The sequence below is a fragment of the Silurus aristotelis genome (genome assembly GCF_946808225.1).
Source record: "Silurus aristotelis genome assembly, chromosome: 8".
NCBI classification, from domain to species: Eukaryota; Metazoa; Chordata; class Actinopteri; order Siluriformes; family Siluridae; genus Silurus; species Silurus aristotelis.
The window spans coordinates 21,643,233-21,655,709 of NC_139581.1; the positions used below are offsets into that span (position 1 = coordinate 21,643,233).

Genomic DNA, 12,477 nt, shown 5'->3' on the forward strand with positions numbered 1-12,477 from the left:
ACCCGTTTTACACTCCCTATGATGTTCCCTTTTTGTGCCTGTGACATGCCTGTCTGAGGGAACACCTTTAAAAAAAAAACAACCCAAAATGTGCCTTTTTTTTCTTTCAAAAAGGTTCACCCCAATCTGGCTACAAAGGAAACGGTCAGTTCGTCCATGTACTACAGGAAGTCTATATATAGAAAGCCCAGTCTCCTGTTTTCCTGTTCTTGTGCCACTTTGTTATGTTTACTTTTTTCTCTTCCCCTGACCACCCGTGTCAATATAGTGTTGTTACACAGAACTTTACTTCATTGTGCTCTTCCTGTTGTGACTCTGTAGTTACGAAGCATATTGGAATCTCACTGGAGACTTGACGTGGTGTCAGGAGTTAGGGAATCCCCTTAGTTGTTTATTTGTGTATTGTTATAGGCAAGAATAAGGATTGGCAGATGTGATTGAGACAGTTGTTTGTTGGGGATACCCAATAAATACTAAAATGTAATTATGAAATATTGATTTTCATCTTAATTACTGAGTCTGATCTGGGAAACTGGATACTTATTTTCTGTGAATGAATACAAATATGAATTATTGGTTATTTAACCTAAAGAGAATTCGATTTTTGCTTAAAAAGGATACAAGTGTATCTTTTGTTCTACTAACTTTTTAACTTTTTTTTTTTTTTTAACTCTGCATTCTTTCTAGCCAGTTTATAGTCACCTTTTGTTTCCTATCTCCCCTAATGGGAGCTCATATATTCAACTGCCATTCAAACAAACATGCATTTAGGACTCTTTGATGGACAATCTTTGACCTCTAGGCGTGTGAGGTCTGAACAACCCACAGGCAACTTCCTTTTACTTCTTAATGGGAAAAAGCTCTGTCTTTAAAGGCACAATGAGTATCAGTGAGGGCCGAATAATCGAGATTTCATTCAGCATTATAAAACAGCATCAGGTCTTCTTACAAGTCTAATCATGTTATATTGTCTGACCTTAAAGCACTGAAGCGGGAAAAAAAATAACATTAAACTGCACATGTGCTAAAAGATCTTGTATCATGGTTTTAGAAAAATATAAGGTCTGTTTGGAATTTGGCACTTTCCCCATAATGGTTGTTTTTAATGTAATCCAAACTTTATTACATAACTAAAAAGCGCTAACTGCTGCCTGCATTATTCTTTGCTAGGCACAGCTACTGGTGTATACCCCTTTTCCCTTTCAGCAGTTCTGTCACATACTTGTGGAATGGTCTAAAACAGAGAATGCACTTAACTGCCCACATCTTTGCCTGGGTGCCAGAGTGGCTATAATCATATACTCAAAGAAATGTCAAGTATGTCTCTTCTGCCCCATAATATCCTGGCTACACATGGTGCACTGCATAATTCAGATTCCTCCCACTGAACAAATCTTCCAAAGCTTGGCATATAAAATAAGAAAAAAAAAGGCCGTAGGCTAAGCTTTTCCCTATATAACCAGTCTGCAATGTAGTGATCCTGTTTCTTTAAACCATGAAACTTGATTTTAATGAATGTTGATGCAGATTATTTTGGCATATCATTAACCTGTAGAATTGCGATTAGCACCTTTTATGAAAATGAAACAGAGAATGGAGTTTGTGTGCTCTGGGCTCACCACCAGGTGGAGGTCTTGGATTAGACAGCTGCAAAAGCTTGATTAGTGACCAAACTAAATGTTCTCGAACACACAACACACAACTCCCCACCCCCCCACCCTCCCCTCCATATGCCCTCTCATTTCTTAAGCATTGCTGAATTTCCACTGATGAAAAAACCAGCAGGCTTTTATGAGACTACTACAACAACAATCTTTTAAAGCATCTATTCTATATTTCCATTCCCTGATCCCTTCTGTGTTTTCGTCACCATTTCTTGAGGAGGCAGTGTACTATCTTGAGGGGAAATTTCCATTAACTAGGCAGCAGGAGTACACTGAAGTCACTCAGTCACTGCAGGACTGTCGAATACACTCAGCATGGTTTAAACCACTGCTGACTGTTATAAGGCAGGGGATCAAGTGGTAATACATCCACATTCCTAGCAGTGTTGTCACGTCTTTTCTCCAGAAGAGTCCCTGCTCTCCTTTCAGTCCATGTGGCTGCTGTTCTGATCGACTGGCTCCTGTAAAACCCCCTTTTCAAAACTTAATTGAATGCAGCTCTCCAGCTGATTAACTTATATCTGTTAGTCAATTGCATGGGGAATGTACTAGGAGTGGGATTAAGGACGAAATACTAGGACTGAGAAAGAAACCTTAAATATAACTCGATTTTGAGATGTACAGAAAAGATAACTCCATGAAGCAACAACAATAACTTTTCACAATAAATGCCTACCATACCTACCATCTATTGGGTAGGGTCATTTGGTAGGACACTCAGAAATCCCTTTAGCATCATTATGTGTTCTCATGCTTCTCATATATCATAACATTTATATATATATATATATATATATATATATATATATATATATATATATATATATATATATATATATATATATAAATGTTATGATATATGAGAAGCATGAGAACATATATATATATATATATATATATATATATATATATATATATATATATATATATATATATATATATCACATCACAATTATAGAAACCATCAATACAAAACAAAACTGCAATATAACAACGTGTGGCATTAAAGAGTGAGAGGAATTTCCCATATTAAGGGTAAATACCATTTTAATAAAGCAAGAAAACCAGTTAAGACTCCAAACCTCTACACTACAACCACAACTGTGCCACGTACATCATCTGGAGCAGTTCAGAATCAATATTTGTCTAATAACATAACAAAAACTTAAAAAATAAAGAAAAAAAATTAAATACATCAAACTCACCAGAGATGCAGACTCATAATGCATACTCACATAATTTGCACTGCTCCTCAGAGGCTGTAAGCCAGTGGTACGGCTCGTAGGCTGATCTGGAAGTGGCGAATAAAGCCTTTCCCAAGCTAGCTTGGGAGACAAGCTAGCTAGCTTCAGGGTTGTCCGACCTCTCCTCACGATGTCTAGCTTTTCTGAAAAAGTCTGCCTTGAAAATTGATTTTTAAGTATGTCCGAGACCAAATCAATTTCTCTTCCTTTGTCAGCCATTGTTGGCAGACCTCTCCTCACGATGTCTAGCTTTTCTTGAAAATGGATTTTTAAGTATGTTTGAGACCAAATCAATTTCTCTTCCTCCATAGGCATAAAAATGTATAACTCTGATGTATGAATGTGTGCAGATCGCTACACACATGTTTTGCCAGTCGAACTTGGCTGTAACAGTTTCCCTCTGACCAACCAATCAGAGGACGAAAAATGCTGACGCTATTCTGGGCCAGCTAGCTGTCCCTGTATGGCGAATATGAAATCTGATTGGTTAAAAAAACAGACCTTGTTTATATAGTTTTAGATACATCGGCCAGCACTGCTGACTTTGAAGGCCCTGGACAGATTAGATTGACATGGCAACACATAGAGGCTAAAATCTGATTGGACAAAAAATCTAACATCCAAAAACACGTACTGGAAGCAGTGCTGCCAAGAGAAATGCGACAAAATGAAGAGAATAAACTGTTTAAAATAAATGTATAAAATTTTAATGAACAAATATTAGAATTTTGGTTGTAGATGTAGGTCAGTGCTTCTGGTAGTGTTTAGGCCAGCAGAGAAGGCTTTGCTGGCCCTGACGGCCCACCACTGCTGTTTAATACGTTATTCTAATTAGTCAACAGTTTAGTTTGTGGTGTCACTGTATCTACTGCCTTACTGTCTTGTTCTGTTTCGCACTGAATGTTGCACACGTGCACTTTATGTAGTGTCCTAGTGAGTTTTGTATAGTTCTGAGTTTTGTGTTATTTTTGTTCATTTTTGTCATTTGAATGTGTATTGTATTGTATGTGGTTGAAATGACAAAAAAACTACTTGACTGAAGGTGTGCAATCACTTAATGCATAGAGTGTTCTAGGCAGGTTCTGACTAATTTCTTGGGGTGTGGTAAATGTGGTATAATTAGATCTGATCTGTTTAATTATTAGAAAATGAATACACAACAGCAAGGTGTAAGGTTGAGCAAAGTAGATTGGCCATTCTTTTGCTGAATAATTTGAATGTAAATTATTGCTTAAATGTACCTACTCAGAAGGTGTTAATTTTCTTTAACACTTGCTCTGACGTTGTGTTTCAAGCATAACCACGTTTATATTAATATGCTTGTTCAAATATGCTACATAATAACAACATGAACAACACAGTATGGCAGATTAGGGTTAGGACATTAAGTATTTTTGGAAGGAGTCTTCAGTGTCAGTATTTTGTAGGGAAATTAACACTGTAACTTTAATATTTACAGCACAATGATGTCTTTAGGACAAGGAATTGGTTGCTTCTCTGTTACAGAACAAGATGATTTCTTTTGTCTCATTAACATCAATAGAGAGAAAAAAAGAAAAGCTATCGAGGAAATGGTAGTTTATAGCTGCTATAATGTCAAATAAACACCCAAACTAATTGACAACATTAAACATGGTGCATTACTTCAGCAAAGTAACATCAGCCTGTCATTGAAAACATTCTATTGTTACTCCCATCAAACATGCAATAGCATTACAATTCAATTCAGTTCAATTTACAATTATTGTTTATTTGTATAGAGGTGGAATAACAATGGAAATTGTCTCAGAGCAGCTTTACACAGATAATGTGGTAAAAAGAATTTAATAAGATTAACAATAAATAACAAACGATAACAATAGAATCCTAGTTTTCAATCGCTGTATACAAATTGCCACTAATGAAAACAACTCATGATCATTCCCAAGTCTTAGCCAAAGTGTTAATCCAGAATTAACAAGATAATAAGGTCATGAGGTGCGCAAACAATCACATGACATGGTGAGGTAGAGAATATGATGGGAGTCATAGTGCTGTGGCTCTTGGCATCATCCTGACAATGGTCACCTGCTTTCTTTATCTATTGTCTGAATGTCAGTACTTACAACCACTAGGAATGTCAAGTGTATAATTGTGTAAATCAGTCTAATTGGATTACTGATACCTGTAAATGAAGATGATCCTGACCTTCCCCAAATATCTAAAGTAAGTTTTTTTAATTACTATTTTCCAAACTATTGTCACATTTAGATTTTGTCTATTGTCTATAAACTAAGAGGCCAATGCGATTCGCCAATGCCAATGATGCGATCATTTAGAGATACATATGAAGCAGCTACTGATACGATGTCATAATGCAGTGCGATCCAATTTCAGTTCGATTCAATGCAATACAATGCAATGGAAAAAAATATGATGCTACGCAATTCGATTTAGTACAGATAATTCGCTTTGATTTCTTTGCTTCCTACAGACTGCAAATCATACATTTATTTAAGTGCCTTCTGGCTTTCAACAAATCACCCTTTCACAAGCAGGCCAAAAAGAAAACAGATTCATTAGACCAGGTGTTCTTTTCCTGTTCTGTCTCCAGGAAGATGCAGCTCTACCTCTGCCATGTTAATCTATATTCTATGTGACTCTCAGGACACGCCTCGGTTTACGTAGTGTTGAGACACGTTATATTCACTTAGCAGCAGTTGTGCAGAGAAACCAGACTCGGGAAACAGTTTAGCGAGGAGAAATCAATCTTCATATAAAATATTGGTCACAAATTATTGCCCACTTTTAAATAATAAAAGTATAGCACATCTACTGATGATTATATATAATAAATTGTTTTTTACCCATGCAAATATGGTAAAAACAGTGCATCGTGATACAAATGCCAATTTGTATCCGACGCACACTTATTTAAATCGAAGCATAACGTCATTCAATGTTATGTCGATGCACCGATGCAAATCAGTGAATCTTACAATGCCTGCTATAAACTGCTGTTAACTGATGGTTAATCAAACTTATACAACCTTCTGTCTTGAAGTCTTTACCAATAGGTAGCTTAATAGTCATTTAGATTTTAATAATGCAAATTTTGGCAGTGGAAGAGTTAAAACCTTTGTTACTAAATGAGATGAAACAATATACAAAAATAGGATTGCTAGTATAACACTTGCAGGAATTATATATAAGCAAAACCCTGAAAAAAACGGGCAAACCAATAAAGACCACCAGATGTTCCTTTTTCAGTACAGGTTTTTTTTTTTAACTTGATGGCCCTTAAGAGTTCCCCTTGCTTAGAAAACATTACACATTTCAACAGCCAAGTAGTTTGGCCCTCACATTTTACTGGAGACCAGAAAAGAAGCTGTCCACATGCTTTTTATGGTCCAACATTTTCAGGCACTGGAAGCAAGAATGTGCCATGTGCACTCCACATTGTTATGGACTGTGCATGTCAGTGACTGTCTTGTTTTGTGTTCTTGCCATGATGTGGCTTTATCCCAGACCCACATGTCTCGCTATCAGATCTTTTAGTCCTTTTTCAGTGCTTTACCAAGAAAACAGATCTGTCCAGCACCCGAGAAAAGGATTTGCACACACATACTCTAAGGGTAAAAAACACTCTTTTAGACTACTGCTGAAAAAAAATAATAAAAAGTGCTCATCCGTCAGATGGTTGTTTGTGAAGTTCAGATCAAAGCTAGTTTGGAGATTTTGGGGAGGTAGGGAGCATATGTCCTGATAATAAGCTCTGGTGATCATGTGGTCATAAATGGGCTCTGGAGTGAGATCAAACCCAGCCCAATTGGAAGAATCTGCTGTGTGCCTTCAATTGTGTCTTATTGTATGAAATCCAGTGACTCACATACAGTGGCTTCATTGTTTTTTCCTTTTAGCAGTTTTGCACATTTGCTATGTCTAAACTTTAGAAATTCCCGTTTGAGTTCCCTCATCCTCTGCCTTTCTTCTTTCTTCTCTGCTGTTTTTAACGGGCTCTCTATAGTCTGTTATCAGGGCTTTGGCTGGTGGGCTGGAATGCAGGATCTGGCTCACTGATGCATGTACAGGCAGGTCTACACTGCAAAGTCTGCTTTTCTTTGCTCTGAATAGACAGCAGTCCAACGAGCGGAGTATACATTTACATTTAGTTTGATGTAGGATTGTTAGGAAGTGGCTGAAGGACCATTAATGAAATATGGTGATATTGCAATGCTGGACCACTGGTGACAGGTACACCTCATTTTTTTCCTCTAAAATCAGTACTTTATAGTTACAGTATTCTCGTTACAACTATAGGAAAAGCAATTTGTGACCTTTCTTCCAGACCTGGGCCATATCATGTTGTTTTTTTCAAGTGTAATTCTTTTGCAACTAAAATGGTAGTCTAAATATATTTGATTTTACTTGGTTTTGTTCTATATCTTTTTTCAGGATCTAACAAATATACAATGCAATTTTCAATTCAACATGATTTGCTCTCATTAACCAGCCATTTCTCTCAATAACAACAATCGTAATTTGTAAGAAATACTGCATATACATCCATGCAGCTTGAGTCTTTCATGTATTCATTCACTACAAGCCTCTTTTTTTGGAAAGTGTTGTTTTTTTCTTCTCCAGATTACAGAAGTACAGACATCTCTTTTTATAGGTATTGGATAAATATAGCCATTTCTGAACATGCATTTTTTTCTGTCTGCTCTGGATGAAAGAGCCAGGATTGTGAGTAAGTTGTGAGGAATTCTAGGGGAGGGCGGCATCTATGTGTGAGTGTTACCAGGGCTCGGTAGCGCTCAGCTGAGAACGGGAAGATTTTGCTATATAAAGGTTTATATAAATGGCAAAGGAAAACTGAAGCATCTTGGTGTAGTGTTTGTTTCATTAAACTTTTCAGGAGGCACTGCTGTGCTTGACTTTTCATTTTTTACGCTGATATCTTGGTGGAAATTGAGATAAAGAGAGACATCTATTTTATAGAAAAAAAAATACATTATTTAGTATAAACCCCTGGGCAAAAATTGCCAAAATTAAGCTTTCAACTGTCTTAGGAAACCTAGGATCTTTTACTGCTCCAGGTGTGGCAGATAACCAAATAACGACTGATCATTTTGGAAAACAACATCAAATCGGATCCAAACATACAGTATTTTTGGAATAATTTGTGCATCCAGACATCAAAACCTTTAATGATCATAGTTTGATTTTGGTGTACTAGAAAACTACAAGGTCTCTGATGACGTATTTGCTGTTAAAACCATTCAAATTGTAATATTTTTGCTATTTTGAGCTTGGCCTCTGTTTTTCCACAAGTGTATAAGAAAAGACCGTTTCAGAAGTACAGCACATATGAATGGATTGTCTGGAATAAACTTACAAACAGGGAGCTGGTGAATTCTTAAAATGCAAGAATACACTTTAATGGCAATTCAGGGATGTGTTCTGCATATCACTTGTGTCCAGTGAAAACAAGAAGGAACTCTTCGCAAATTTCTCACGGCTCTCTTTTGCCTCCCACAGGATGCTCAGATATTAGGAGGAGAAACAAATAGCACAGACAATATGGACCGTGTGAACAGAAACCTACCCGATCACAGCCGACACACACATCAGGTGCTAAAGGTGAGAGATATTTCAAAACACTGTGTAATCTGACATTAAAATTTTCATGTGTGAATTTATATATATATATTTATATATATATATATATAAATTCACACATGAAAATTGTCTTCTTCTGAAAATTCACACTTTTATAATTTTTATTATTATTATTATAGACTAAAATAAAAGATTAATTATACTATCATTATAAGCAGCTATAATACAGTATCAAAGCATGAATATTTATTACATTTAATTCAATGTATTATTATATGTATTTTTTAAACCAATATCATAAAGCAGCTTTATAGAAATCTTGATGCAGATCTAAAACCTTGATGAGAAAGCCAGATTGACAATAGCAAGACATGGGAAGAAACATGGAGAGGAACCAGTCTTGAAAGAGACCCTATCTGCTCCTGGATGATACCAGATAGTAAAATTTTACATTACAGTATACTGTGTAGAGTAAATGGTATTATTGTTATCGCATTCTTAAATTAAGAAATTGATTTGTGCAGAGCGAAAAAAAACCCATCTCCAATAGATTTTAACCTAATGGAAGGACAAGCTAAAGGAAACACAGTGCAGCATGGGAATATATAGTACCTCAGTAGTACATAGAATGAGAATGAAATCTTTAACTTGATGTTTCAATCTATAGCCACGGAAAATCATTTTTTAGTCAAGAATAGATAAGATATTAAATACTTGAAATGCCAAACTATAATATTACATTTTTTTAACAGGGTTACAGATGACTATCTATTAAATATAAGATGTGAGGTTATTATCAGAACCTAAAGCTTTGTGTAAGAATCCCCAGTAAATTAGCAAGAAAGCTTCAGGACAAGGATGCCACTGCAAGATAGCAAAAAGTCAAGCTCCAGCTATCCTATCACTGTTACCATGACAACTACAGCTTACACACTTTCAAATATCCACCTCTTTTTATCAGTTCAAAAATAAATAAATAAATAAATAAAATTTACGTTAGACATTACAGTCAAGCCACTAGGATTTGAACAAATTAGTTTCATTCCATTGATAGACCTCAAAATTGCACACTTGTGGAGTTTCCTGCATATTGAAGCATTTTACAAAGAAATGCTATTACCAACAGTTTACAGATCCTTATTCAGGTTGACCTCTTTTCCTCCACAGAGCACTCCACTGGACTTGTTAGAGACAGGGAAGGGGCTTAAGGTTCAAGCAGAACGTCCTCATCTAGTCAGTCTTGGAAGCGGCCGTCTCAGCACAGCCATCACATTGTTGCCTCTGCCTGAGGGTGAGTTCTCCATGATGTCCTTTATTCATAATTTCAGAACCTCTTAAGTATACAATTCTACCCCACCAGCAAAGAGGTGGTAAACTGTGATTTTGGGTTACAAGAGCTTGGAATTATAGCTTTTCTAGAAGAGCATACTTGCTAACTCACAATATCGCTTCTGTGTGTCGGTACACCTTTGAGTGTAAATTTAGCCTTGAGGAACACAAAAAATATATACTGTTTACAGTATATACTAAATCCTCAAATCTACACCATTCCACACACAATTGCAAATAAGCCCCCATACAGTAACTCTCATGCAAATGATATTGTATCGAACAGGGTACTGGCATTAATTTAAACTGACACTAATTGAAATGTTTTATTTTAAAACACTTGTTTGCTCATGGTATTGCACATTGTATTTAGCCCCAGAACAATATCTGGCAGAAAACCAGGGTCTGCCTGCAAACCTACGCTGTCTGACTCTAATAATGTCAAATGCTTGCTCTGCCATCAAGGTCAAATATTTTCTACCAGCGTTCTTGTCACAATGCATTAGGGTATTGTGCCATACGCTAATTTTGGTAGGGTTAGTTTGTCGTTAATATATACATGATAAATTCTATCGCACACACTACAAAGGTTTAGAGATGTTGCAATGTTTTTGGATTTGTCAAGCTTGAATGTGATGCAAAGTAGAAGGGCTTGAGTATATCAAATATAAATATATCTAAATATCTTTGTGTCTGGGTGGGTTTCCACTGAGGTCTGCAGTTTCCTCCCACCTTGCAAAAATATACTAGCAGGTGCACCCTAAATTGTGAATAGAATTGAGTGTGTGAATGTGTGTGCCTACTTTCTGCACAATGATGACCAGGATTAATCTATTACTGGAAGAAAATGGATGAATAAATGAATAAACAAACAAACTTCACCCAGTTTACAGTAACTAGAAAATCTGTGATTTTGAGTGTAGATCATTAAATCACGGAAAAAAATAGCATACATGCAATAAATGCATAAATGCAAATTAAAATCACACAATCTTTATGTACTCAGAGTTAGGATGCAATCACTGGAAACATCCAAATTACTCTTTCCTCACCCTCTCTTTATCCTCCCCCTCCAGCTCTGGACTGAAAGCCTAATAACACAGCAAGTCATGATAAGCAGGATAGTGCCATCAAGACCCCCACATTTGTTCAGACTCTGTAGCTACAAAAGACCTTGTAAAAACCTTCTACTTAATGAACCCATTTCATGCCTGTCCATCACGTTCCACTCTGAAACTATCCAGGCTTTTCCTATCACTCCATTATCTGGTCATCTAGAAAAAATGTATAGAATGTTCTCGAACATGTTCACACACTTTTCTCTATAAAATGTACTTCATGTTCATGTGCTGGTATGTCGGCATAATGGTATGTCTTGAGAAAACCTGAGTCTATACTACTGTTAATGCATCTATAATGTTATACTGTAAAATAACGCAATGTTATTTCAAGGTAGATCATAGCCAATAGGATTCAGCAGAGGCTTTACAAAGAACAATCACTGATAAATTGAGGAAAATAGTGTTTCTATAGTGTTTTCAATGCTACCGTTACAAATGATTTAATGCAATAAAAATATTAAACAAATACAGTGGAAAATAATCATGTGGTATTTTTATTTTACCCTAACCTTTTCTTTTAATGAAGAGGCATGAAGTTAGGTAATGTCGAAAAAGAAATGTAACTCTTGCTAGCCTGAGGTGTTCCACATGCCCTTACTTATCTAACTGATAACACTAACGAAGATAGAACAGCGCCAGTAGGAGGGAGGAATGTGATTTTTTTTGTTCTTCCTGCCAGAGTTGTGTTTGTTTACCCTGACCTGGAGATGGACTGCCATGCTCTGGTTCCAATGTTGTCATGTCTTGTAGTGAGCACTTCATGATTCATTTTCCTTAGAAAACAGGTCAACATTCTTTCTCAGTGTGGTCTAGGATGACATAAAGGCTGAGCCCTTTGTGACTAATGTTAGGTGTGGAGGGAGACATAGCTTTCCTGGTGTGAACCTGTGAATCAGTTTGAAGCCTGTGTTGATTTTAAGATTGAGGTGAACTGGAAGCAGGCAAAGCAAAGGTCGTATAGCAACAATACATTTTGCTAAGCAGCTAATATCATAATTATGCTTCAGTAGACAGCATGGAGTAGTGCATTAGAATATATTTAATATTAAAGTATTGCCATTTGTAAGTTCCCACATACAAATCTAGCATGGTCCAACAAATATTAAAGAAGATTACAGGATTATACACTTGACTTATTCTACTATATATGTAGTTCCCAAAAATCTACAGACTTTCCTAGAGTAAACTATAAACTCTATGGACAAAAGTATGTAGACCTCCGTCCCTCACTGCCATGTGTTGGCCTTCTCCAAACTGTTGCCAAGCAGCACACGGTTATATAGCATGTTGTTGTATTTTGAGCTCCATGAAGACATGGTTTGAGGACAAAATCAATGATATCAACATATCATATATCATCACTGACTGCATGCTTTCTAACTACATTTAATAGGCATATGTCCATTTCACTATAAACTATATCAGACCAATAACTTGACAAGCCATGACATTAATTCAATGAGAAAATCCAACTTTAATTGGCCAACCTTAGATATCTTTAGAGAGACATTTGCTGTT

General features: G+C 36.3%; 1 protein-coding gene across 7 annotated transcripts in view; it reads left to right on the forward strand.

The window, feature by feature from the left end:
- The first annotated feature begins 6,804 nt into the window (after positions 1-6,804).
- Positions 6,805-12,477, forward strand: part of phldb1b (pleckstrin homology-like domain, family B, member 1b) — a 70,502-nt gene continuing 64,829 nt past the window's right edge. For 3 of the 7 annotated variants that reach the window (XM_083549612.1, XM_083549614.1, XM_083549615.1), the window contains exons 1-3: positions 6,808-7,141; positions 8,429-8,530; positions 9,677-9,800. In XM_083549612.1, coding sequence (XP_083405738.1) covers positions 8,471-8,530; positions 9,677-9,800 — 184 coding nt within the window. In that variant the 5' untranslated portion in view covers positions 6,808-7,141; positions 8,429-8,470. Of the gene's footprint in view, positions 7,142-8,428; positions 8,531-9,676; positions 9,801-12,477 lie in introns of all 7 variants that reach the window. The other 4 variants (XM_083549608.1, XM_083549611.1, XM_083549613.1 and 1 more) reach the window with 4 other exon arrangements.